Source organism: Vicugna pacos, chromosome 5 (genome assembly GCF_048564905.1).
Source record: "Vicugna pacos chromosome 5, VicPac4, whole genome shotgun sequence".
In the NCBI taxonomy this organism is placed as follows: Eukaryota; Metazoa; Chordata; class Mammalia; order Artiodactyla; family Camelidae; genus Vicugna; species Vicugna pacos.
Window position 1 is genome coordinate 32,716,863 of NC_132991.1, and position 27,160 is coordinate 32,744,022.

The 27,160-nt window shown below is 38.1% G+C and overlaps 1 protein-coding gene across 8 annotated transcripts in view; it reads left to right on the forward strand.

Moving 5' to 3' along the window:
• GPD2 (glycerol-3-phosphate dehydrogenase 2) overlaps positions 1–27,160 on the forward strand; it is a 195,309-nt gene that overhangs the window by 153,316 nt on the left and 14,833 nt on the right. For all 8 annotated transcript variants that reach the window (XM_072960982.1, XM_006196178.4, XM_072960984.1 and 5 more), the window contains 7 exons: positions 6,224–6,388; positions 7,210–7,354; positions 13,664–13,857; positions 24,503–24,637; positions 24,867–25,042; positions 25,591–25,722; positions 26,647–26,805. In XM_072960982.1, coding sequence (XP_072817083.1) covers positions 6,224–6,388; positions 7,210–7,354; positions 13,664–13,857; positions 24,503–24,637; positions 24,867–25,042; positions 25,591–25,722; positions 26,647–26,805 — 1,106 coding nt within the window. The remainder of the gene's footprint in view (positions 1–6,223; positions 6,389–7,209; positions 7,355–13,663; positions 13,858–24,502; positions 24,638–24,866; positions 25,043–25,590; positions 25,723–26,646; positions 26,806–27,160) is intronic.

The window sequence follows — 27,160 nt, forward strand, 5'->3', positions numbered from 1 at the left end:
ATTGAATAAGAATACATGTTCTTCTCAGAACGTATTATTAGAATCAAGGTGCCCTAGGTCTGGAACTATGTCTGTTTGGATGTCTGGTTGTAGACTCAGTTCCTAGCATAGTTTCTGGCACATTTAAAAGCAGTTAGTATATTTGCTCAATAAATGAGTATTGAATGCAACTATTTAGAAAATAGTTTGTGCTGTAATAAGGGTGCGTACATTGTGCCATAGAAACACAGGAGAGAAGGCTGTTGTGTCTGAGAGGAGTCAGGGAAGGTGTCATGAAAGAAAGATGAACATTTGAATAGTTTTCCAGGTCGGGTGAGATGGTCCACGGAGTAGGGGTTACGTGAGCAAAAAGTCAGAGGCGTGAAAGTACAGCTTGATTTGAAGATGAGCACCTTGGTCAGCCTGTAGATTTAGGGAGAGTGAGGGGATGGTGAGCATCAAGGCTGTTAGAATCATTATTAATTTCCTCATTCAGGGACCCAATGTACTCAGTCGTTCTAGCAGCACAAACTAATCACCTTACCACCACCTATTTATAGCGTTCCTAAAGGAAAATGAATTGTGTTCTAAACAGCCATCTTAGAATGCAGTTTTGAAGATAAAACCTGCTTTTGAGCTGGGACTTACTTTATTAGAAAATTGCCTGTAAAGTTATCTGCTGTGACAATTCCACATAACAGCCATAAAACTTCCGTAGTGTAAAAGTAATTAGGATTCGCCACTTGTGCATTGGAGTGTTCATCTAGATGGCTCTTCTGATCTGGTCTGGGGTTGGTTCAGTGATCCTTCTGGTCTCCACTGAACTTGCACTCATGTTTGGAGGTGTTGACTGTCAGCTGATGTGGGGTGACCTTTGCTGGGATGACTAGGGCAACTCACCACAGCCTCCCATCGTCCTCCTGTACCAGCAAGCTGGCCCCGGCTTGTTCTTTTCAAGGCATTGACAGAGTCTCCTTTTAAAAATCACATCTACTAACATTCCCCTGACCGAACCAGTTTCACGTGGCAGGGTTCAGAGTCACAGTGCGAGAGGAACTGGGAAGACTCTTGGCAATGGGCATGGCTCCAGGGAGCGGTGAAGAATTGCGACAATGTTTGCATTATACTACCTGGCTCATAAAACTAATCAAATCAAGGTTTCATTATAATTCTAGAGCTAATGGAAGGGTATGACTTCTGATTTTATTTTTCATATTTACTTTATAGAGCACCTATCTTTTGTTCTTTATTAATGCCTAATCTCTTTTTTGACATGCTGAGCCAAAGTCACAGAGACCAGAAATGAGGAAAATGTTGAAGTGAGATCTCGAAAGAGATAGGTAGCTGTTGAAGATTAGCCATTACATGCACGTCTATTTCAGAGGTGCCCACCCAGCCCCTCTCCGTTTATAGGACACTGAAGCCCGGAGGAATGCAGTACATCACCCACACCCTCCCCACTAGGTTAGTGAGTCACTCAAAACTTACGACCCAATCATCCCAAGCCTAGAGCTGTTCTCTGTGTCTTGTAAGGTGCCTTCTCCCTAAACTGCTTCATGCGTCTCCCTGATCCCCTCTGCTCCCCACACAGATACTCACTTTTATAAATAATTTACTTTTGGGGAGAAATTTCATTGTTGTTATAATTTACCGTGAAATGTATATTTTCATTTGACTTTCCTTTTCAAGCTTACTCATCATATGTACTTAACCCAGAATTCAGTCATCCCTTTACACACAGACGTGCGCGCATACACACAGACATCTATCTTGCTCTGCCTCTACCTGTACTCTTCCCATCAGAAAGGGAAGTTTTAAACATAATGGTTATGTTAGGTCAGCTCAAGTTTTGGTGTGTTAGCCTTTGGATTACCTTCGCCAGACAGTTAAGAAGCTTTCTGAGAGGTCATTGTGTCATTATCAGTTTGAGACAATGAAGCATGCCCTATGGATTTTGTTAGAAAAGCTTTAGGGAGGAATTCTTTCTCTCAAGCATCCCTTTTCCCTTGGCTAGAAGTAGTCCCATGATTGTATAAGCCCCAGGTCAGGGCCTGGGGAGGTGGAAGGAAATCTCAGCATTTCAACAGCGGCAGTCTTTTATTGATGATGAAGTTATGGGCAGGTGTTTTTTTAATTAAGAACGAATTTTTTTTTTGCCAGCAATTAGACCTTCTCTATGGATTTCTGGGTCCATAAAAAGGTCTGTGGCCATCTATGGTCATTTAACAGTATGTTGTATTAAAACAAGATTGTATGTGGAATTTCAAAGCATCACAGAATTCTAGATCTGAAGGACCAGGAAAATGTCAGGTAATTTGTTAACCTTGGGTTTTTCCCATATTTACTCATTCTTCATACCCTTTACACATTCAATTATTGTTTCTATTTTCTTCAGCTGTTTTGCATGTTAACTTAGCTGCCAAGCTTTGAAACCCTCTAAGGAGAGCAATATTGCTCTGTCTCCAAAATATTTATATTTGAGGCTTGTCTTTTAGAGGTTTACATCTTAAACTGTTTTTCAACTTAAAGTCTCTCTCACTATCCTGGGTGCAAGACCATTGAGGACTAAGGTAAAATCCTTCTCTGCCACTACTGACCTTCATATTTTTTGGTGAGCGGATTTTACATTTTGTTTTTCTAAACAAGAGAAAACAGTTACAGTTCTACCTCTTGTGTGCTTCCTCTCATGTGAGCTGTAAGTTCAGTGCAAGCACATATGTAAGATTTCAAGTGCAAAAGGAGAACAGAGTAGGAAACAGATTTTCACAGTCCCCGTCTGGGTCCTTGCCTAAGTGCCAACGTAAAGCTATTCAGTGATCAGTGAATAGTATCATGCTGCCTGGCTCTAAGGAGACGGACTTAAAAATCCAGACTTAATGAGCAGATCAATTGGGTGGGGGAGTTGAGATGATTGTATTGCATTCCAATGACATGCAGTGTTGTCAAAAACTTTTTTTCTCCAGAAATAAAATTGCCGGAGGCATATAGATACCTTCAAATGTCAGGAAAGGGGGTTGGGAGGAATTTAGTTAAGAACAGTGAACATATACCACGTATCACAGGAAGCATGCACTGCGAGCATCTGGGTATCTCAGGGTAAAGGGTGAATTTAATGTGGGTGGCGGGGAGGAGGTCTGCCCTGTATCCAAGCAGGTAAATGAATTAAGCTGAATGTCTGCAAAGAGGGGACTTCTGGGGAGAAATGTGAGCTCCTGGGCCCAGAGGGAAGTCAAATTACTTAACACCTTAATTTTTAGGAGCTTATAATAACTGTGTTTGCATTCCCCTGCAGAGGCAGGGGCAACTTGTGGGTTAACTCTTGAGGGAATCATTCATAACCATTTCTCCTTCTGTCCCACTTATTCAACTTAAATATAAGAGCTAGTTTGGGTTTACATTCAGATTTTACGCATTTCTGAGGATTTCCCTGTTCCCCTCAAATTTATTGTCACCAACTTATTAATGTCTGAATTTTTTTAACATGAGACAAAACATTGCATCCCATATTAGAGATAATACTGTAAATGTATGACTATAAAATTTTATATAAGTATTTAAGATTTATGTAAATCTAGATACATTCAAGACTATAGATAAACTTGTTTAACACATCAAACGGAATTTGGCTAAACTTAACACTTACTGGGTACCTGTTCTGTGCTTAGTACTAATAAGGAAAAGAAAAAATGAGCAAGTAAGACTTCCTGTCTTCCCATGCCTGGACAGAGGAGACACAGGAATCGGACAGTAATTACAATGGGATGTAATTTCCACACGGACAGGGGTCACTCTGTCGTTCTCACTGTTGAGTTCCTTGCGTTTGTCACAGTGCCTGACTTACAACCAAGGCTTACTATTTTTTTAAGTCAATGGATATACGGATGAATAGTATCACAAAGACTATAAAAATGGAAAAATGGTATGTACGAGGTATAATGTGGGTGCAGAAGATGGAAGGAGCAACTTTGCCTTGGAGGGACACAGCACAGAGAAGGAGAGTCTTCATGGGAAGGTAGTTGAATTGGCTCATGAGCAATGAATAGGGGTTGTCCAGAGCTCCCAGAATGGTTTTCCAGCCAAAAGAATTAGTGTGGACAAAAGCAAGAATGTGTGAAGTGACATGGATGTCCAGGGAGTTGTAAATATTTTGACAATTCTAGATAGTAAGAATAATGGAAGTAGAAGAGTTGTGGCAGATGAGGAGCCTCATGAAGGGCCTTAATAAATAAGTAACATTTCTGACTGGAGTCCAGGCAGGTGCTGCTGGGTGTCAGGGTGGGCGTGCAAAGTAAGGACCAGAGGAACTTGTTTCCACCTCACACTTTTAACTGAGGTTGAGCTTGTTTACCTTCAAAAGTGTTGGGATTTGGAAGCTAATGAGGGAGATATATCTCAATATAGAAACAACAGAGCTTGGCAGACTACACCAATACTTCCCCAGTGAGACTTATAAATTAAAAAGATATTAAAAGAAAGATTTTGTATTTTCAAAACTTTTCATTACCAGACGAGTGTGCAAATAGATGTACCCCTTTACAAAGGAATCTGCCATTTAATATACGGGATTTCTACCTGGTTCCTTTCAACGGTGACATCATATAGGATTTCAAATAGTTGATTTACACATGGCTTTCCAGAGGCTTGTCCTGTGTGTAAATCAAGGCACACCTGGATGGGTGAATTTCCCTCGTGTACAAGCAGGACTGGACTTCTTGTACCACCCCTAGAGGGTGTTTCATTGTTATGTATGTAAATCCACTAGAAAGACTGGGTGGGATGAATACTTTCTTTAGTTTAGATGTGTAATCTCTTTAAAGAGAAGCTCTGGAATAGGATTTTTATTTTTTTCTTTGAACTGTTTGCATATTTCAATTTTAAGTGAGCCCGTCATTAAAAAAAGTTAGTTTCTTAAACTTCACTTCACTGTTTAAATAACAGCTTCAGGGTCGCACTGAGTTGGACCTGATAGAAATGTTACCCTTTTTTCTTCCCACTTCAGCTGCTGTTGCTTTCCTTCTATTAATGTTTGGATAAAATAACTCCTCACTTTGCATGTCGAGGTTTAATGCATGTTCTCCACTTGATAAAGGATTTAATTGAGGGAAAGTTTCTTGGCGGATCGTAATAGTTCAGCCGATCTAGAATGAGATACTTGTGAGGAGGGGCGGCAGAATCTTCAGCATTGATTCTCTCTTTATAACTTTGCCCTTTTAGCTGGAAGAGATGACCTGTGGTGCTTCTGGCCCTGCGCAGACTGAATCACAAGGAAGAGACTTTACATAAACCATTTATACTAAATGTTTGATATGCTGGCAACATAAATCAACAACAATATCCATTATAAATTCGTGCCTTTATCAGTATTATCTTGATAGCACTGATCCCAGTGTGTGGGAATTTGAACCCTGCTTCAATACATCTAGCCCTGGGTAATTAATTATTCAGGGCACAGAGAACCTGGCCCCTGCAACATGGAGTAATTCTTCCTGGTCAGTGTTAACTCCACTGGCAATAATAAATAGAAAAACTCTCCAGTGATGCCGGTATTCTAAAGTGATTAATCATCCTTCCCCCCTTCTCCTCCCCCTTAGTTTTCTTTAACTAGGATTTTTCAGCAATAAATCTTTAACAATACAGGTAGGAATTGTTCTATAATTAAATTTTGCACTGCTTAATTTCTTGCCTTTTATGTACGATTAAAAAGAATGTTACATTTTAAGGAGCTCTGATCAAAATTCAAACCAAGAAAAATCCTTTTCTAGAATACAGAGAGATGCTCTATGGAAGATTAAGCTCTTGATTTTGAATATTAGATAGAGCACATATTCATAAAAATTGTTAATCAACACCAGTTGGGGTGTCAAATATTCTGAAGTTTTGAATTGCTTCACTTTCATGCATACGGGTTGTCTGTATTAGGAAAAGTCTGACATATACATATGTTCCCAAACTGAGAGAATAATTACTTATTTCTTAACTTTGAGATAATTGATGTGAGCTCTGTCGGAAAGGGATTTTTTCATCCTTTTGAGGTACACATAGTGCACTTGTAGAAATGGCAGGTAAATGCCTGACCGAGAATGACTGTGTATTTTAAAATCATGCCCTCTAGAGCTGACCAGCCATCATGTATATTCCGGGTGACAGGGACAGATGTGACATATCTGTTGTGACACACTTCTGTACCACCAGTCTGTGGCTCGAGGTGACTCCTGTCTCTCCCTGATGCTTCCCCCCGCTGCAGGACAGCACAACGACGCACGGATGAACCTTGCCATTGCTCTCACTGCTGCCAGGTATGGGGCTGCCACGGCCAATTACATGGAGGTCGTGAGCTTGCTCAAGAAGACAGACCCCCAAACAGGGAAAGAGCGCGTGAGCGGGGCGCGGTGCAAGGATGTCCTCACAGGTACGCGAAGGCTCTGGCAGGGAGCGATGTCTTAGCATCTGGCCTTGCCCGTGTAATGACTGAATGATAATTTTTCTCTCACTTCTCTTTTATTCAAGCCAGATTTCAGAGTCATATGAACTATATTCCTTACTGTCGACACTGACTGGATTCACATGAAAATTTACCCTTGTGAGACGATAATTTTTCCTCTTTGTGTTAAATAGTAATGATGATAATGATAATAATAAATGCCCACAAAATCCCCACAGCCATGAATGCATTCTGTTTTCTTTACAAAAACATGGTCTTAATAAAATTACATAAATGTGCCAAGTTTCAAAGTGTCATTTAGGTGACAGAAGCACGGTGCCCACGTGTTAAAGCCAATCACTTTAACGCTGGTTAGACTTTCATTCCTGTTCGGCTCTGGCCGGGTAGGCAGAACTACAAAATTACATCGTTTCCTTGAACAAAACCAGCACTGGGAAACTTACTGTCTTACAGCAACGCTGCTTACACAGTTGAGCTTTAAGGAGAAAGCGGCTAATTTACTCACTTTCTTCATATTTGGCACTAAGGCCGGGCATTTTCCAAACTAGAATGAGAGCTGAAATGAAAAAACGGCATGCTTTCTTCCTGCAGTTTGGGTTTGTTTTTGGTGAATTTACTCAGATGTGAGCCTTTTGTGAGGCTTTTCAGTGACTCCAGTTGCCCGTGACACTTAGTGTGGCATACAATATACTCTGCCTTAGGTTAAGTTAATAGATGGATAATAATCCAAAGCGTCAGTGGGCTGAGAAACAAATGGGGTGTGTGATAGACGCTGCTTTCTTTCACAGGGCAGGAATTTGACGTGAGAGCCAAGTGTGTTATCAATGCCACGGGACCTTTCACAGACACCGTGCGCAAAATGGATGATAAGAACGCCGCAGCTATCTGCCAGCCGAGCGCCGGCGTCCACATCGTGATGCCTGGTTATTACAGGTACCGTGTTCCCACCCGGCGGTCACCGCCGGAGAACGAGGCCGTGAGAACCTGCCTACATTTACTCTCGTAGCATTCTCTTAATAATAGATGGTCTAGCTGGCCATTCAAAATGAGGAAAAATGAGTTTAAAAAAAAAAAAAGCCTCTTCCAAAACACAGAATATAAACCAGACTTGGGGATTTCTTAGCTTTAATGACAAAACTCCTTTCTACAAGTTTGTGATTTGGGATCTATTTTTGTGCTTTTTTTCAGTGTACTCACCATCAAAAGGCTAAAACCTTAGCATTTTTCAATTTTAATTTTCATTAAAACACTAGAATTAATTTTGCAGGAATTTCCATATGGACATTTTTATTAAAACACTAATTGTAAATTTTATAAAATACCCACATTTGCTTATGATGAATCTGAAAATGAGGACCACTCAGGTATTCTTGTGTTTATAACTTTGGAAATGTGTTTTGAAAAATATGATAGCAAGTAAAAATCAGATGTAATTCCTGATATATCAATAAAGATAACTGGATGCAGAGAAATGGACAGGGATAGAGATGAAATAAGAACAGCTATTAATTGAAAATCATTTAAGTTGGGTGATGGGCACATGAAACTTCTATTTTTGTGTGTGTTTGAGTTTTTAATATTTTTAAAAATTTTAATAAATAAAAAAAAGGGTTCCAGCTAAGAAATTAATGACTACCCCTAATGTACATTTCAAGACATCTGGGGAAAAATTTGTGTAACCATGCTGAGGTTGGAACACGTATACCATTTTTATTTCCATATGTGGTAAATCTAGTAGGTAAACTAGTACATAATTCAATGTGAAATAATGATTTATGCTCAAGGTCTTTATTAAGACATTATTTGTAGTTGAGAAATGTTAGAAACCACTTCAGTTTCTAACCTTAGGAGAATGATAAGTAAATCATGGTGTATCTGCACAGGGGAGTATTATATAGTCATTAAAATTATCATTATTATGACTTTTATGTTCTAGGAAAACACTAGTAATACAATGTTAGTTTAGGATGGAGGGTACAAGTACGTGTAACGTGTTGTAAACGTTATATAAGATTATAGAGAAAAGGTCACAAGGAAATATGTTAAATAGTAAGGATGATTATCTCCAGGTGATGTGATTATGGGTAAGTAATTTCTAGGTGAGGTGGTTAGGATGAGAGCTGTCGCTTCTGTATTTTAATAATTTTCCATAACATGCCTATAAACCTTTAATATATGATAAAATAGATGTATGGATCTATGATTTTACCTTTAATATCTGCATTCTGCTAGACTGCTACCCTGCTATGTAATAGATGCTGCTGCCGTATTAATTATCAGTTTTTCAGTAACTAAATCTTCTTGAAGAGAGTTCAAGGTACACCTGATTGCCAAATACACTTCTAATGAGAAGGATATTACACTTCTGCCAAGAATAATATTAACAAAATTTCTTATTCACCAACTTTCAAGGTTCCTTTGTCATTTTCTAAATGTCTATGTGTAATTGGTAGACGATCCTTAGTATTTTCACTTAGGACTGGAGAAACGAAAGTGCCTCCAGTCATAATAATAAAAATTTATGCAGTGGTGCTTGAGAGAGTTTTTAAAACTGCTAAGCAGAAGTGTAGTTTAAAAGGAGAGAAGTAAATATATGTAAATGTTGCAAATGTTTCTTGTGTATAGAGAAGTTTTCAAAAATAGTTCCAGACACAATTATAGACATTTATTTTGTGCCAGGCCAGCTAGTTTGTAAATTTTTTGGACGGGTTTGTTTTTTAATGTCTCAGAGTACAGATGTAGTACCTAAACTATAGACACACACATCATCATAATTCTTATAGTTTAGATCTTACTTGATTCAACATATTCTCCTGTGTATTGTGTTTCGTGTATTCATCGCTATTGTCCCATGATATCAGAGGATACCTTTCCCTTATTATTCCCTATGGTAGGCATCGTTTGGGACAAGCCATTTTATTCTGCAAACCTTAGTTTACCTATCATTAAAATGGGAAGACATTCTACTCTTTCGGATGTATAGATGAAGCGACTGTATGAAGAGTGGTACAGAACTTCCTGGTTTGTTCATCACTTTACCTCTTGTTAACTGTGCGACTTTGGGAAGCTGTTCATTTCAGCTTCTAATTCCTTACCTCACAGTAGTACTTAATTTGTATACATTTTGACAATGGTCGTTTGATTACTTTTTATCTCTTTTTTTGACTGCTGTATCCCCACTTCCTGGTACATTGTCCAGCACATAATAGTGACCAGTAAGTTTTTTTTGAATGAATCCTACCTTTTTGTGATAATTGGCCCAAATTGAGATTGTAGCCTTTGTACTTAAAATTTTAATATACTATCTATAAGGGAATTTTTAAATATATAGAAATTAAAATATGAAAACACTGTATGATTTTTCATTTTAATGCCCAGATAAGACCTGTAGACAAAAATAATCACTATAGAAAAATATACAATGAAAAGTGAAAACCTCCTTCTTTTTGTCATGCCCCATGCCTTCAGTTCTCCAGTGATGGATAACACTTCCTTCTGGTTCCTTCCGTAACATTTTATATTTATACTTACACAAATGTATATCCTCTTAAAAATTTTACAGGCAGGAGGTCAAACTACACATGTTGTTCTGTACTATACTTTATATTATGCTAATAAAGAGTAGATAGGTGTTTTAAGAAATATAAATATATATCACTTGGATGTAATATTTTCAAAACAGAATGCCTTTCTTAATTCTAAAAATTTGGAATTAGCTTCGGGCCCCTGCCCATAAATCATGAAAGTGTTAGTCCCAGCTGGGTCTGTTTCAGTCTAAGATGCAATAAGTGATCTCATTCTACTTTGGGAGAAATTAATCTCCACTTTTAGCACCTTGAACTACAACCACTACACATCCTGTTGGAAGGAAACCCTAGAGCAGTGGTCTGGCAGCCCAGTTCCTGTTCAGGCTCTGTTGCAGATGAGTCCCTTGGTTTGGGATTACAGCCTCGGTTAGGGGTCTGGTCCCGCTTTTAGCAACTGACCTTGAGCAGCTGCAGCTCTGGTATCCCAGAAGGACGGTTTTGCTTTCTGTACTGAGTCATTCTCTTGGGTGGGTGGGGGGGTCCGGAGATCTCAGGCTGAAATGGCTCTCTGGATCCCTCAGTCAGTCACACTCAACAGTTATGACTCAAGAGTTCGAGCAGGTCCTCAGGATGAGTTAGACCTTCTGATGCTGCCTTACACCGCCTCATGATAACTGAGGACCTTGCATTTCAGCTAGAACCTAATCAGTTTGGCAGCACAGCGGGTGCAGGAACCCCTGATTTACTGAGCGTAGGCTGCTAAATGGAGAGTGAGGACCATGTATGTGGTATCCTATTGGGCTGTTTTCAGAATATCTTCACGGCATTTATGAAGCTTGTTAAGACCCTAACATTCCACATGTGGAATTATCTTGTGTCATGGTGGCAGCTCTCCCTCCCTCCCTCTCTCTCTCCCTCTCTCTTTGGATTATTTAATTTCAGGAAACTCAACATATAGCAATCATTTACTTTTGAAGGCACTCTCTACATTAGGGACAAATCTGGAATTTTCATCAGAGTTGTGGGTAGATGCTCTTATGAAAAAGCAGCAACAATCCACCAAATGACTGAAATACATGAAAATAATCATCTCCTTCTTCTAGCCTACAGATGCTTTTTACTACTGACGAGACGTCAGTTTTTTTTTTCTACGATGTGTGTGCATACTGTTAGCCCTAACACTGATTGCTAAGTAGTTAACAATAAATTGATTTCATTTAAATAAGGGTACTTCAGAACGGCAATGGTCTGCATGAGGAAAATGTTCATTACAGCTAATCCTAGACACACACATAAATTAGCAGCAAGCTTTTCCTGCTGATGTCAAGTGAATTATACATATTTGAGAAAAGACCTATGCCTCACCGCGCTGTGTATACCATCACTATGGCTGATGGCCATTTTCAAACTTTAACTCGACCTTGCAGAATTAATCCTTCGTAAGAAAACAAACTTTTCCCTAAGGGCAAGTTATGAATTAGGTAATTTAGAACCAATGAGAGATATTTCCAAGTGGATTCTTAAATTTTTATACCATTCATTAGTAGCTTTGTCTTCCCTCTGTGCTTGTTAATTTTATGTTTGACACATGTCTTCACTTAAGCAGCTGATTCTCTACAGGTTCCAGTTATGTGTGTGTTGGTAACCATCATGTTCACCCTTTAAACTGCTTTTATTGCATTGAAAGGTTTTAAAGGATTCAGTAGTTGGGAATTTCTAACAGCATTTTATGTCTAGGTTGCTGAATATTATAACTTTATGCTGAAGTTGATCAGGTTTATTGAGTTATTTAAACCCATTATATGATACCTGGTCCATAAAATGATCATATATAAAATATACCAACATACAACTTGTTCCTTAAATATTAGAATATGGAACTTTTCCTTTTGTTTCAATATAGTACCATCTATCAAATTTGAAGTTTGAACTCATGAATTAATTTCTAATCGCAAAGTGACTGATTTAATCTAAGGGCAAATCAACTCAGGATCAAATTAGGTGCTTACAAAACATATAATTGACTAGTTTCTTTTACAATCTTTAGAAAGTTTTATAGAAAATACAAAGAAAAATGTAGACATACAGAGACTGAAAATACTCAGTATTTTTAGTTTTCAATGTATTTTTAAAAAGTAAAGTTATTTCCTTTAAGTAACCCTGAGTGAAGATGAGATTTTAGCTGAAAGTTTAAATGATTAACACACTTTTTTTGTGCTTTTTGCATGTGCTAAATAGAAGAACTGAGGCCCACTGACTCCTGTGTCTCATGCAGGCTGTAAAGAGTGATTTCTTTCTGTGACGGCTGTGTGGATGTGGCAGGCATTTCATGGGGCTGATGGGTCTCTGCAAAAAAAAAAGACTAGTACTCCTTGTGGTTTAAATAAAGAAGACGCGTTAGCTAAGCTGACTGTATATTTCTTTTTCATAAAAAAGTTATTTTTGATTTGTTTTTAAAAGTTTTTAGACCCTCATCTTTATACAGATGTATCTTTTTGAGGTTTTTTTTTTTTAATTCTAAGGGAATGAGAAACATAAATAGTTGACTGTATGCCTTTTAAAATATGAGGATATAAGAGGGTTTTTTTGAAATTTATTTAAACCAAATAGAATTGTATTTCCATTTAAGAAATTTTATTAATAGGAACTGAAAATATATTTGCAAAAAAATACCTCTAACATTGGCTCCTTATGATAATTCAGTCAAATTGAAACACTTTCAGATTCCTCCCACTAAATGGTTAATGGATACATTAAAACACTGGTTTCTAGTAATTTAATAACACAATTGGACAGGCTTTGTTAATGTTTATTTACAGTTGCCTATTCTTTCAAACGTGTTTTATAATTTGGCTTTCGAATATTAAATAGGTATTAGTAAAAATCCTTGATTAATATTTTTAAAGGTTTTATATAGTCTGTCAGAAGAGGCATCCTTGAACCTTGATTTAATAGCATAATACACTGATGTCTTCTGCCGATTTAAAGATTTTCATCACTACGGTGTTCCTCTCCCTTTTGACCTTATCCCAGTACATTGTTACTTAGGTAGTAGTAGAAAACTGAGCCCCTTTCTCATGGATGAAGAAGAAAGAAATCTCATTCTTGAGATTTCTGTAATATTGAAATAAAGTAAGAAATCTCATATTTGGTGAAGTGGTACAAGTTTATTTAGGCACAAAGGAGTAAAGAACTTTTTGATTACATTTGCGTTTCTGGGCAGCCAGACCCTTCACTTTTCTCATGTATTTCCGAGACCTTGTACTGAAAGATGTGCCAAATGTCAAATGTCCCAGGAAAGTACTTTTCATCGATTTGAAAAAAGGTTGAAGAGCTATTCTTAATTGACCATCATGAAAGAAATTACAGACAGTTATCCCACTGACACTATCTGATGTGAATGGTCCAAGGAATATGAAAACCCAAACGATTGGAAGTTGATATCCACTTTCTTAACGAACTTTGCATTGCTGAGTGGGGTGGCCTGGTTCCGCTGTGGGATGTTATAATTACATTTGTTCCATTTGTTTTTTGTTACCAGAATTACTTTTTTCCTTTAGGGATTTCTAGGTGAGGGTAATGGCAGTGAAAGTAATAGTTCACATGTCCCTTGTTTGTTTATATGAGGATTAGTGAATAAAACAGTTTTTTGAATGCAGATTAAGATCAAACTAATGCTAATTTTAGAAATATATAACCCTTCTTTTTACCCCAGCCCAGAGAGCATGGGACTTCTTGACCCAGCGACCAGTGACGGGCGAGTGATTTTCTTCTTACCGTGGCAAAAGATGACTATAGCTGGCACTACTGATACGCCAACCGACGTTACACATCACCCCGTTCCTTCTGAGGAAGACATCAACTTCATTTTGAATGAAGTGCGTAACTACTTGAGCTGTGATGTTGAAGGTAATTTATGCATAACTTCAAATTTATCCTCCCTCCTTTATATCTCCCACGCCACTCCAGCTCTCCCTGGGTAACTGCCATGTGTCCAGTCGGCCTCATCTGCACACCTGGCCTTCCCTAACTCTTAGGTGCTGACCACTTCTTCTAGAAGTGTTATGAGGGCCAAGTTATAACACAATAGGAAGGGACTGCCTTTTTTCTCTCTGCTTTCTACATCCACATGAAACTCATACAGTCCTCTTCTGATCATTTCTAATGGCGAGATTGGAGTGCCATTACATGAGCTCTAGACACCCATGCTCTTCCAGAAGATTATGGAATGTTTGCATTGCTATTTCATTCCTAGAGCTTGGGAAGATCTGATTTACAGATACGGAATGTCCACAGGAGATCATTAATCTGAGAAATGAGAGAATAGAGGTATGTGTGCTAAGAAACATAGTGAGCTGTTACTCTGTGAAAAGTACAGAGTATCAACAGTGGATTTCACTAAGAAGGATGAATATACTCCTTTTAATTGAAAAAGTCAAAGTTTACTTCTTTAAAAACAGGGCTAACCTGGGCTTGCTTTCTTTTAACTGGGTGCCATAGCATTTTCTCCAGTGGACATATGTAGTATAATCATTGTTTAATCCAGTCTAGTTTCAGAAGTTTCCCATTATTTCCTGTCTCAGTTAATAGCCTCCCTCACCATCCATGTAGTCACCCAGACTAGAAATGGCATGCTTCTCTCTGCTGATCCTTCTCTTTCTTCATCGAGTCCAACTCCCATTTATGCTCACTCTGAAGTATCACGTAAAATACCGCCTCACTTTCATTGCCCTGGTTCACACCCATGTCATTTTTCCCTCAAAGAGTTGAATTGGCTCCCTGACTGGCTTCCATCTCAGATCTCTGTTTCCAGCTAGCCTGGTCCTTCCATCAGAACTCTCTTTCTGAAACACAATTCTGATCATCACTTCCCTGCACAAAAATGTCCATTTGACATCTCATCCTTAACTTTAGGAAACATTTTAAACTATCTCATATGGAATCGAAGGCTTTTCACAACTTGTCTTTGCAGATTTGTATTCAGCTGCTCCACCTCTGCATTCTGTAGTCTAATCATATTGTATTAGTTACTCTTTCCAAATCAGGTCCTGCACTTTTGAACCTTCATGCGTTGTTTAGGTTGAAGTCTTGCTCTGGAATGCCCTTTTCCCCAGCATCTCACCTTGGCAAAATACTCTGTATACTTCAGAAACCACCTATCCTTTGGATTCCCCTAGGATGCTGGTCCAGTATATCACAACATTGTACTTCAGGTAGAGTCTAAGATATATTCTCGCTTGGAGCTCCTTAAGGGTAAGGATTCTTTATTCAGCTACAAAGGTTGTTATATACCTGGTATGTCACTCACGGTTTTTTTTTTTTAATTAAAATGAATTAGTAGTAGGTGCTTTCAGGGTTTTTGATGTTGATAGCAGTTTGAAAATCTTTCTATGTTAAGGTAGTTTAAGATTTTTGAAAAACAGTCTTCATTTGTTTCTATTGGGGATCTCCTATAATGTTGGCTGCAATGGGGGACATGCAGAGACAGTTTCATCCTGATATGACTCACCTGACTCACCAGCATCTATGAATCCTTTCTCCTTAAAGAATTTTTTTCATTATGTGATCACACGTTTAGAAGCAAGTAAAACAAATTGCTTTAAAAAATGGTTTAGGGAATTTTCCTAGTTTAAGTGATTGATCCATGTTGTATGGTTTTAGCTCCTTCTAATTTCAAGTAATGGATTGATTTCATTTTGAGTAGAATCTCTGAATATCTACGATAATAATATAAATATATTAAGTACATGTAATTGAAATCTATGTAGCAAAGTTTATACTCTTTCAAACACACATTCACACACAGTTACGTGGACATAGTCATGCCCTATTTAATATCCACATTTAAATACTCAAAATGCATTACAGTTTCAGCCTGATGTTTTTTTCCTTTTGCAATCTTGGAGGAGCTTCAACTGGGTATAGATTGTACTTTAATGTTCTGATTATTGTTAACGAATCGTGCTTCATTTCATATTTACTTGAATATAATATGTTAAAAGTGGGTTTGTACTGAGACCTAAGAGCAGGAAGTTTAAATTGTTGGAGCAAGAAATAAAATTAATTCAAAAGCAGAGAGCTGTCGTTGACGGTTTCCAAATTCTTAAAGTTCAAATGTGCTAACGAGAAATCTGACTGCTTATATGTGCTGAGAGGCTGCCTGTGCTGGAAACAGGTGTAGGTTCCAAAAGGCCGCAGTGCCCATATCATGGGTGGGTGGGGGTTTCCACCAGCAAAATGAGCCTTGGGCTGGAACAGAGAGCGAGCCTGTACCCCTCACTTCTATGTTGCTTATTAATAGATGGAAGACTTGGTAATACCTACTGGGACCTGCTTGATCTATAAAGGTCTTTTCAGTTAACATACTTTTCGGTAGTCAAGTTAATTGGTGAAACTTACAGAGAGTTTTTTTTTTTAATCAGTTTTGAGTTTTGGTAAAAGTGGATTGAAACTAATGTCTGAACACTGTAAAGCAGGCCTTTCTCCTGTTGGTCTGGGGACTCTTGAGATTAAATATTCTTCAGGTGGCAAATATTCAGGGCAAAAGCAGAGGTGACAGCTCTCTTATGTACTTCATTTCCCTGTGCTCACCATCTCTCACACCTTTCCTACTTATTAGCATATCCTTTTAAAAACAAGTAATTAGTAATGATTCTTTTTAGTTTCTTTTCATTCTTATTTCTACTGGACTGAAAGCCTCGGGGTGAGGAACTACCTTCAGACTTGGTAGAGCACCAGTTAGCTAAAATATGCCTATATATAAAGTGAAGCATTCACATTCCTATTTTTTCCCCAGGAATTTTGGTGAAACTGATATTCTATTCTGATGAAATGTGAGAGAGAAAGTCAGCTTCAGGCACCATTCAGTTTTTTAACTGCATGCTGTTGCTACACATATTTTAATCTTTCCATTTGTCTGTAGTGGGTAATACATGCTTCATTTTTTTAAAACTCTACTACTATTGAGCACTTTTTATGCTAGACACTCTGCTAAGCATATTGCTTGTATTGTCTCTTTGATTCCTCATAACAACCTTACTGGGCTTATTTTGTAATTCCCATTTTATAGATGAAGAAACTGAGGGCCAGTGACTTTAAGTTTCTTGCCTATAGCTTATTCGTGTTGGAGCCATGATGTTGAGCTCAAGTCACTCTAGCTCTAATACTTGTGCTTCTAAATATTGCGCAGTGTTCCAAATGGTAGTTCTGGGTTTGTTGCATGATGTGGTATTATATCCACTAGGGAGTGGATTAAGTCTCTCAATTCATTTCATGGAAGCTGCTGGACACCTTGAGAATCACAGTGACATTTGCCCTCGGCTGGCCTTATTTGGATTTGAATGTTAAGGTAGAGGAGGTTTCATTTCTCATAACCAATCCCTTGGGGCCAAGCAGTCTTCTCTACAGACTTAAAAAATAAAAACTCTGTGTTGATCCTAAAGCAAAGCTATGTTTTGTATTCACCAGGGTTGAAATAATCATTTCAAAAGGATTTATTAAATGGATGAATAAGTAAAATTCTGACAACGTTTTCTGAGCCTCCCCAAATGGCTATATCCTTAAGAAAAAAAAAAGTGTCAAATCTTAACACCGCATGCTGTTCACAGCAGCTGCCACACTTCTGCAAAACACGTCGGAACAATTCTGAAAAGCATTTTGCCTGTTGGGAATAAGACCATGTCTTCTCTTACAATTTAGAAAGCTTTCCATTCACAGGCTGAATTTTCTAGATTACTTGTTTGTTCTTTTCTGAAATGGGTAATTGATAGTTGTGCAGTGTGTATTGGGTTAGGAAGAAAAATGATCTTTTGAAAAATGTATCATTAAGTCTGCTGTGTAGAGGTTAATCAAAAGGATGCAGTGGTGAAACCAAGCTGCGACTTAGAGGGACTGAGGGAGACAGAAGACTTGCAGAGTGCTTTATCCGTGGAGCTTTTCTGGAGTGCTTCTCTAGGCAGCGTCTCTAGTTGTACACAGGTTTTCATATATGCAATTAGTAGTGTTTATAGATTGCCTGTTATTCAATTAACAACCGAGCTGGCCATATCAACTCACTGCAGACCTGCCTTTTCACTGCCAGAGATTGTTCCAGGGTTATCAACTTACACAGGCTTGGATGTCTTCCAGCTGTTTAATTATAGTGTCACACGCTTTGCTTTTTCTAGTTTCATTAGTTTATAAATGTAATATGGTGTCTTATTCCTGTGATTAACACTTCATTTCCGCAGGTTAAACATGCTGGTAGAGAAGTATTGATTTCTGACACTGTTTCCCTTGCATTCATTTAGGTATTTTCACATGCTTTTTTATTGATTTTTTTGAAAGTGGCAAACATGAGAAAGAACACCCCAAAACGTATGGCTAAATAACTGATGTGAAGCAAAACCGCACATTTAGCTCTTAATTGTCACTTCCTGTGGGCTCCATTTTCTATTAACTCTGAAAACCAACATTTGTCTTGCCACGTTTTTAATAGTAAAAATATTAATTATAATTTGAAACAATTACATAGCACTTAGTCTTTGCAACCAGCAGTGAAAAATGTCTATTCAACATTAGTACTTATATTTTACTCCCTATATATTATATGCACTACAGCCTAAATGAGTTATTTATCAGGGTTGCAGTAAAAATAATTATTAAACATGATGGTAGAAAGACTATTTTATTTCCTCACTATCCTTTTGAAAATATTGACAAGTACGTTTATATACTCTGGAGGTACTTGTGGGTTTCGTAACATCTGGGCACTTGACACTTAAAAAAAATCAACCAGGTGCCATCTGGGTGAGCCACTCTAGTAAGTGGTGTTTAATGAGAATTTTTCTCAACTTTAATAGTAATGTTGTTTCCTGTCGTCTTGTTTCATGAAAGTGTTCAGTTGTTTTAAAAGAAAATACCCAATTGTTTAAATATGTAGTCATTGGAAACCTAAAGTCTAGCATATTGGCTTAGAGCCAAAATATTATTGCTTTTGATTTTGAAATGCCAACTCTTATTTGATACAAAAAATTCAGAGAATGTTTTGATATGCCATTTAATATTTATTGATCACTTTGCATGACCCTCTACTTGATACAGTATTTGACATTGCTGAAGACTTTCAGCATGGTGAAGAAGATGCAGCAGGAATGCAGTCTTGTTTAGGTATCCTGACAATATGAGGACCAAGCGATCAAGAAGAATCTTTCAGCTGAAGCGTAAAAGCCTTGAGTTGGGTTATTGTCTCCGTATCTTAAACCATGGAGAGTTTCAGTAGGTGATGTTCACCATCCACTCTTGGGAACAACTTGAACGATAGACAGAGCCAGTTTCTGAGTAAGAACTTGAAGGTAGAAGTACTCAATTTAGTAAATGTATTTTCATTTCTTTTAATTCATGAGATTAGTAGGAGAGGAGGATGCTTGGAAACGATCAATATGGAACGTGTTAGGTCTGTAAAGTGTTGGCAGGTAGCAGATTATATTCTCACAAGTGAAGGAAGGACTGTCAGATTTCACGGGGAGGATGCTGCCCTGGAGACATGGGCGAGGTGGCCGTGGGGCAGGTGCCCAGCCTGACGATCTGCCAGGACGAGTCTGAGATCTGCTACTTGGCGGTTTGACTCTAGAGCTGCCTTATGTGGTATCATAGCCTGTGTATGTGCCTATCATGTGGCTGTTTTAATTTAAATTAGTTAAATTAAATTTGAAATTCAGCTTCTTAGTCACATGAACCACATTTCAAGTGCTTAATAGCCCCATGCAGCTAGTGGCTAGTGAATTGGACAGTGTAGGTAGAGAACATTTCCATCACCGCAGGAAAACTCTGTGGATCAGCACTGCTCTACAGAATCTAGAGGACCTTATATATACATTTAAAGAAGGAAATAACTTATTGGAGTCATTGAATTTGTATTTTTTGCTCTTATAAAATAAAGGAATGTATTATCTTATAAAAGAAAATCTCCAGATATAAGAAGGCTCAGGAGGAGGCTGGTTAGTGATTCAACAATGTCTAAGGTGCATAGCTTTTATTTCCCTTCACTCCCACCCCACTCAGGCTGGCTTCGTCTTACCATTGTTTCCCCCATGGTTGCAATATGGCTGCAGCAGTTCCTGGCAGTATTAGAAGGTTCTCTATGTTATCTGTCCATGACTTTTGAATCTCTTTCTCAAGAGAACTTTAATCAGAGTTTAAGTGTACAAGGTTTCCTCTGTGGGTGAAAAGGTAATAAGGAGAGAAACCTGTTACTTCAGTTTGTTGCTGTCTTTTCTACAAGAGTTAAGGATTCATGTTTTGTGTTCTGAGCTGTGTGGTGCCCTGTGGGCATAGATGATACCTGTAGCCCTGACTGGGCATTACTTAATTTGGACGGTAGAGAGGTCCAAGTGCTTTATTCTTCAGCAACAAATGGCATTTTGAATAATCCATACAAATCTTTAAATCTCAAGGTTGGGAGATGTCAGGTAACTTGATCCAGCCACACTCTGGTCTAATAGCATAAAAGTGCCATGGGCCACAGAGCTTGATTCATATTTTAAATATGATTTAAAACTTGATTATTCTTAAATGTATCTTTTTAAATAAATATAATCCCAACATTCATCTGATCGGATTCTCAGGCTAAGCTGAATGCTAAGCTATCAAGCAAAGTAAATTAAGGTTCCTGACACATTATGAACTCTTCCTGGTACTGTTTTCTTTTTTTGAGTATCAGTGTCAAGAGTAGGGATTAAAAGTGATATCAGTGTACATAATGTTTTATTTAATTACCTCCTATGAATGAAAAAACTCAAATGTTTTAGTTCTTTTTGTTTCAGACAATACAGTTTCATAGATGTATTTTTCTGCCTGTTATCCCAGGAAAGATAAAGCATTTGCTACAAGGACTATTCGCATGTGCTTCAAATTTACTCTAGAAAGTCTGTTTTTCCTTTAGATAATTTTAAAATCAGTCAGGAGGTTGTAAGAATTGAAAGCAAATTCCTGATCAGCGTGGCTACCTAAGGAATTTCAGAGACACACTCTGCAGACTTTGCAGTGACCACAATGACGTTCTAAGCGGTTGGCTAAGTTTTATTTTTGACTCAGAGGGCAATTTGAACTCTAATGGAAAATAGTGGTAATTTCCTAGTTAAGCTTTTTGTAAAGATTAAAATATTTCACAATTTGTGTTGAGGTTTTGCAATATTTCTGTGTAATTGTGTGAAGCAAGAATTAACCCCCATTCATGGAAGCCAACGGGATTAAACCTGCACCCATCAGAGGGGCAGATCTAGGGATGAAATCCCAGCATGGAGACACCCTCCCTCCTGGTCTCCAGTTAACAAGACTGGAAGAACGCCAGTTTATGAGGTTTATTCTTCCTTTATTTCAGTGTTTGAATATAGGTTTGGTTAAACACCCCTGCAGAGGTGTATGAGTACCTCTTCTTTCAGATTACAGTCATGTGAAGAGTGTGGCCCTTAAGGAGCTATGTTAAAATAAGTCACAGTTTCTTAGTTAAATTTATCTTTACCAGAAATCTGTTTTTCATTTGAGATCAAGATGGAGAGATTATCTGTCATCCAATATTACTTGTTTGTAGGGTCTTTTCCATGTACTTGGTTAGGTGCTTTTTTTTTCTTTGACTATTCCAATATTCCATTTTAAAGAGTCTTTGTGACTCTTTACACAAAAGTCTGCCATATATATATATATATATCAGGGGCTGCTATTTATAAATACATAGGAGGTTCACTGTACAAGGACACACGACCAAAGGGTGCATGGGATTTGCCCACTGCTCGTAAACTGTGCTTCCTTGAATGAGATATTTTAATTTGAACTAAAGCCACAGGGAAGATATGGGCTGATAGAGGCCCTGATATTCCTGTATTATATGTATGTAAAATATTTCCTTAAACTTCTGAGACTTGAATTATGCTAGTTTTCCTTTTGTCTTGTTTTTTAAAATTGAAGTTAAATATACATAAATGAGAAGTTTACCATTTTAACCATTTTGAAGTGTACAGTTCTGTGGCATTAAGTATATTCACATTTTGGTACAGCCATTACCTCCACCCATCTCCAGAACTTTTTCATCTTCCCCAACTCTGTACCCATTGAACACTAATTCCCCATTCCCGCCACCCTCTGGCAACCACCATTCTATCTTTTTTTATCTTTCTGAATGTGACTGCTTTAGGTACCTCATATAAATGAAATTATACAATATTTGTCTTTTGTAACTGGCTTACTTCACATGATAACATAATATTTTCAAGGTTTATTCATGTTGGAGCGTGTGTCAGAATTTCCTTTTTAAGGCTGAATAATATTCCATTGTGTATATATACACCACATTTTGTTTATCCATTCATCTGTTGATGGACACTTGAGTTGCTTCCCCTTTTTGACTATATGAATAATGCTGATATGAACATGGGGTGTAGAAGTGTTTCCTGCTTTCAGTTCTTTTGGGTATATACCCATAATTGTAATTACTAGATCATATGGTAAGTCTGTATTTAATGTTTTGCAGAATTGCCATACACGTGTTCATAGTGGCTGTATCATTTTACCTTCCCATCAACAATGCACAAGGATATTCGACTTATCCATATCAACACTTACTATTTTCCATTTTTTAAAAAAAATTTTTGTCAAAACTATATTAATGGGTATGAAGCTGTATCTCATTGTGATTTTCATTTTGCATTCCTTTAATGATCAGTAAACTTGAACATCTTTTAATGTACTTGCTGACCATTTGTATATCTTCTTTGAAGAAATATCTGTTCAAATCCTTTGCCAATTTTTCAATTGGGTTGCTTGTCTTTTTAGTTACTGAGTTCTAGGAGTTCTTAAAATATTCTGGATATTAACCCATTATCAGATTTATTATTTACAGATATTTTCTCTCATTTTCATTCTGTTGTTAATGTCCTTTAATGTACAAAAGTTTTAAATCTTAACTAAGTTCCTATTTTGTATCTATTTTTAATTTTGTAACCTGTGCCTTTGATGTCATATGCAGGAAATCATTACCAAATCAAATGTCTTGAAGTGTTCCCCCTATATTTTCTTCTAAATGTTTTATAGTTTTAGCTCTTACATATAAATCTTTGATCCATTTTGAGTTAATTTTTGTATATGGTGTAAGGTAGGGGTCTAACTTCATTCTTTTTCATGTAAAGATGCAGTTTTCTCATTGTCTTGATGTTTTCAAGACTATGTACAGTCAGTTTTTTATTAATATGGGTAATGGCTTTGAGTAACATGGAGAAGGTTACACATGACCCCAAGTCATGGTTGAAGCAAAATTGTGTTTCTCTGTTGTCCAAGGATGGACTAGCTGGTTTACCAAAGTAAGTTCAGCAGAACCAGGTAAGCATTCACTTCCCCATTGTCTGTATTATTAGATAGTTGTTAGACTGGTGCACATGGTCAGCTCCTTGATGTGGAGAGTGGACAGGAAAAGAGCTAAGCCATCCCTGAAGCTGACCTGGATAAAGAAGAGTAGATCTTGGAAGTTCTGCCTGTGAGTTCTCCCTTGTCCCTGATGGTACACCAGAATCACAGCTAGGCTACACTCCCTAGCTATTTTTAGGTCAGCAAGAAGTGCTATGCAACAGCTGTCTAATTTTACTGTAAACATCACCAATTCTTGGTATAGATGGGTAATTGGATTTTGGCAGAGATAGTAAAGGAAATTTCATAGTATCCTGAATATTCAAAGAACTTCCATTTGCTATAACAAAAATACTGTGTACCTATACTGGGAAGAGCCAGTATACCTGTTTTTGTGGCAGTTATAAAGGTAATGGGGTAAGAAACGAAAAAAAAAGTAAAATATAGAAATTGTCAATTGTTGATGGACAGTTTAGTGGGTAAGAAGATGGACTTTAAAGTCAGAAAGAACTGGGTTCTGATGCTACTATACCATTTATAAAGTTGCTTTGGATGAGCTGATGACACTCTTCCGATCTTTTTTCTTGTCTGTATCATGAGAATAATAATAACCAATGCCACGGGTCTCTGTAAGATTAAATGAGATGAAATGTGTACTTCAAGTGCTTTGACAAGGCCAGGCCTGCTAGAAATGCTCAGTAAGAGGCTGGCATTGCTGAGGGGAGGAAATACTCTGTTACAGATTCCTTTGTTTAATAAGTACCTTTGTCTTCTCTGGTAAGAGGTAGCAAGCTATATTCTAGGAGGAAATGTAACAAGTCACAGGTCTTTTGGTTTGTCTTTGTTTCTGCTGTGTTGTTGTTGTTCTTTGTAACTATTCCAGACTGTCTCAGCTGAGGGTTGCTAACATTTGTGTCTTCTGTTTCCTCTTTGGGACCCATGTCAGTGATTTTCAAGTTCTTTGCCTTTTTCATCTGGATTGTCTTTGTAAGAAAATGATTCTTTGAGATTTTCTTGTAATTTATCCGCTCACTTAGTTCTTACATTTAAGAGCTTTTTCTCCTTTCTAAAGTACATATTCATATACTTTACTGAACTCTTTCCTGCTTATTAGGTGTTTCCTGGTTTCGTTGAGATGTGTCGGAGTAATCCTCTTAATCCTTGCATTGATCCTTCCCAGTGAGAAGAGGGGACGTCCTGGCAGCGTGGAGCGGTATTCGCCCCCTTGTTACAGATCCCAAGTCTGCAGATACTCAGTCCATCTCCCGAAATCATGTAGTGGATATCAGTGAGAGCGGCCTCATCACGATAGCAGGTATGGGATATGCACCTTGAGTTGATGATATGCATCATCATACCAGAATCTCTCTTAATGCTAACAAAGAGGGATTTTTTTAAAAACGATTTTGAGTAAAATGTTATGCATTGCTTTGCCACATTTGTAATAAACAACAGGTGAATTTTGTTAATAATAAGTTGATAAACAGTTAATTAGAAAAACAAGGACGGGTAACCTAATGAATTATTTTTCAACTTACTTGTAGGTGGAAAGTGGACCACCTATAGATCTATGGCAGAAGATACCATAAATGCTGCCGTCAAGACCCACGATTTGAAAGCAGGACCAAGTAGAACTGTTGGGCTTTTCCTTCAAGGGGGCAAAGACTGGAGCCCCACACTCTACATCAGACTTGTCCAGGATTACGGACTTGAAAGTGAGGTGAGTGTGCATTGCGACATCATCTTAACCTAATCTCACTGTTGCCGGTAACAGTCAGAAACATGTGGCCTCCCTGATTTAGCATTTCCTATCATTGGGTTTGTTTCTGCCTGTGTACAGTGGAAGTGAACTAACAGGGGGAAGAAAGCATATTTTGCTTTAGTTGCCTAAAAAGCAATGCACATTTTGGTTTCTGTTTTAGAATCTGGGGTTTGTTTGGTTTGTTCTTAGCAGACAGGACCTCCCAGATTCTTTCTATCTGAAGCATAAGGAAGGCTGTTCTTTAGAAGTGATACCTGGAGCAGAATGAGGCTGAAGCTTCATCAGTCACTGATACAGTGATGCATGTGTATGTAGCAGAGTTAGTGCTGGCATAAGCATTCAGAGCCCTAGTGGTTTCCTCCCACGAAATCAAAATCTAACACTCTCTTAGAACGATTAGTTAGAGGCTGTAAAAGACTGACAAGATAAGCATGTACATCTTTTGCTCGCTACCTAGAAGCTGTGGATATTCAAAGCACCTGCCTGATGCAGTTTTGTCTCCTTAGGTGGCGCAGCATCTTGCCGCCACCTATGGTGACAAGGCTTTTGAGGTGGCCAAGATGGCAAGCGTGACAGGAAAACGGTGGCCCATTGTTGGAGTGCGTCTGGTGTCGGAATTTCCATACATTGAAGCAGAGGTACGTGGATGGCCATGCGGAAATTTCCTGTCCGCCATGGGGTACTATTCATCTGCTCATTTTTCATCCTCTTTAGAAATTATATAGAGCTAAGTTTTAATGCACATACATCAGCTAAAACCGGGAGTAAAATGTCTGCTCAACACAGATCTTCTCATTTACAAAATTTTAACTTCAGCTCTGAAGTGATATTGATAGTGGTAACAATACCAATAGAAAATAGGGCTTTCTTTCCCCTCCACGGATCTATCCCAAGTCTTACCGGTTCTCAGCTGTCTGCCCCCTTTGAGAACTTGTAGCTCCTCAGGTTGGCACCGCCCACGTGCTGCTTGATGATGCATCTTGATTTGACACGTAACCTCTCCCAGATTTAAGCTTTGCTTCTCATCAGGGTTTCACATGTTATCAAACCTGAGACCATGCTTTATATTTCTTTATAAATGACTGCACCTTAAAACATGGGTGTCTAGTAAGCATTTGCTTGTTGTTTGAATGCAAGAATTCTGTCATCTGATTACCCTGAGACAGAAAACTTTGGACAGCCTAAAGAGGTGAGACCATGACTTTTTAAAGCTTGTTCTTTGCCTGCTTGGCTGTGAAAGTTAACGTCCTTGCTATGTATAAGCAAAGAGGTGATTACTGTGGATGGTAAATGAGAAGTGATGCAGTTTACATGTTTGTGCCAGGTTCTGCTCAGGGAGAAGGCAGTAACTCATGTCCACTGTGTCCCAATTTTCAAACCTCCCTTGGCAGGCAGATGGGGAACTTGTATGATGTCACTGCCTCTTGCCTGCTAGAGAACCAGAGTATGTAAAGAAAAATGTCACCCTTCCTAAGCAAAAATTTTTTTTTCAAGTGAAACTTCATTGCCCCCCACCTTTTAAAAAGGCCTAAGTTAATAATTTTACTTTAATTCAAACTCAGGTGAAATATGGGGTTAAGGAGTATGCCTGCACCGCAGTAGACATGATTTCACGCCGCACTCGCCTGGCCTTTCTGAATGTTCAGGCAGCCGAGGAAGCCCTGCCCAGGATTGTTGAACTGATGGGCAAAGAACTGCACTGGGACGATTCTAAAAAAAAGGTATTAACTCAGCAATAAAAAGGAATGAACTGTCACTACATACTATGACATGAATGAATCTCAAAATAATGTTGAGTGAAAGAAATCAGATGAAAAAGAGAGTACATAATGTACAATTCCAATTATATAAAAGTCTAGAAAATGCAATTGCTAGTGACAGAAAACAGATCAGTGGTTGGGGATGGGATGTGCAGGGAGAGTCAGAAGAGGGGGTTGCAAAGGGGCAAAGTTGTATGTTTACTATCTGGTAGTCATGGTTTCATGGAGATATATACATATATCTCAAAGCATATCAGATTGTACCCTGTAAGTATGTGCATTGTTGTATGTTAATTATGCCTCAATAAAGGTATTT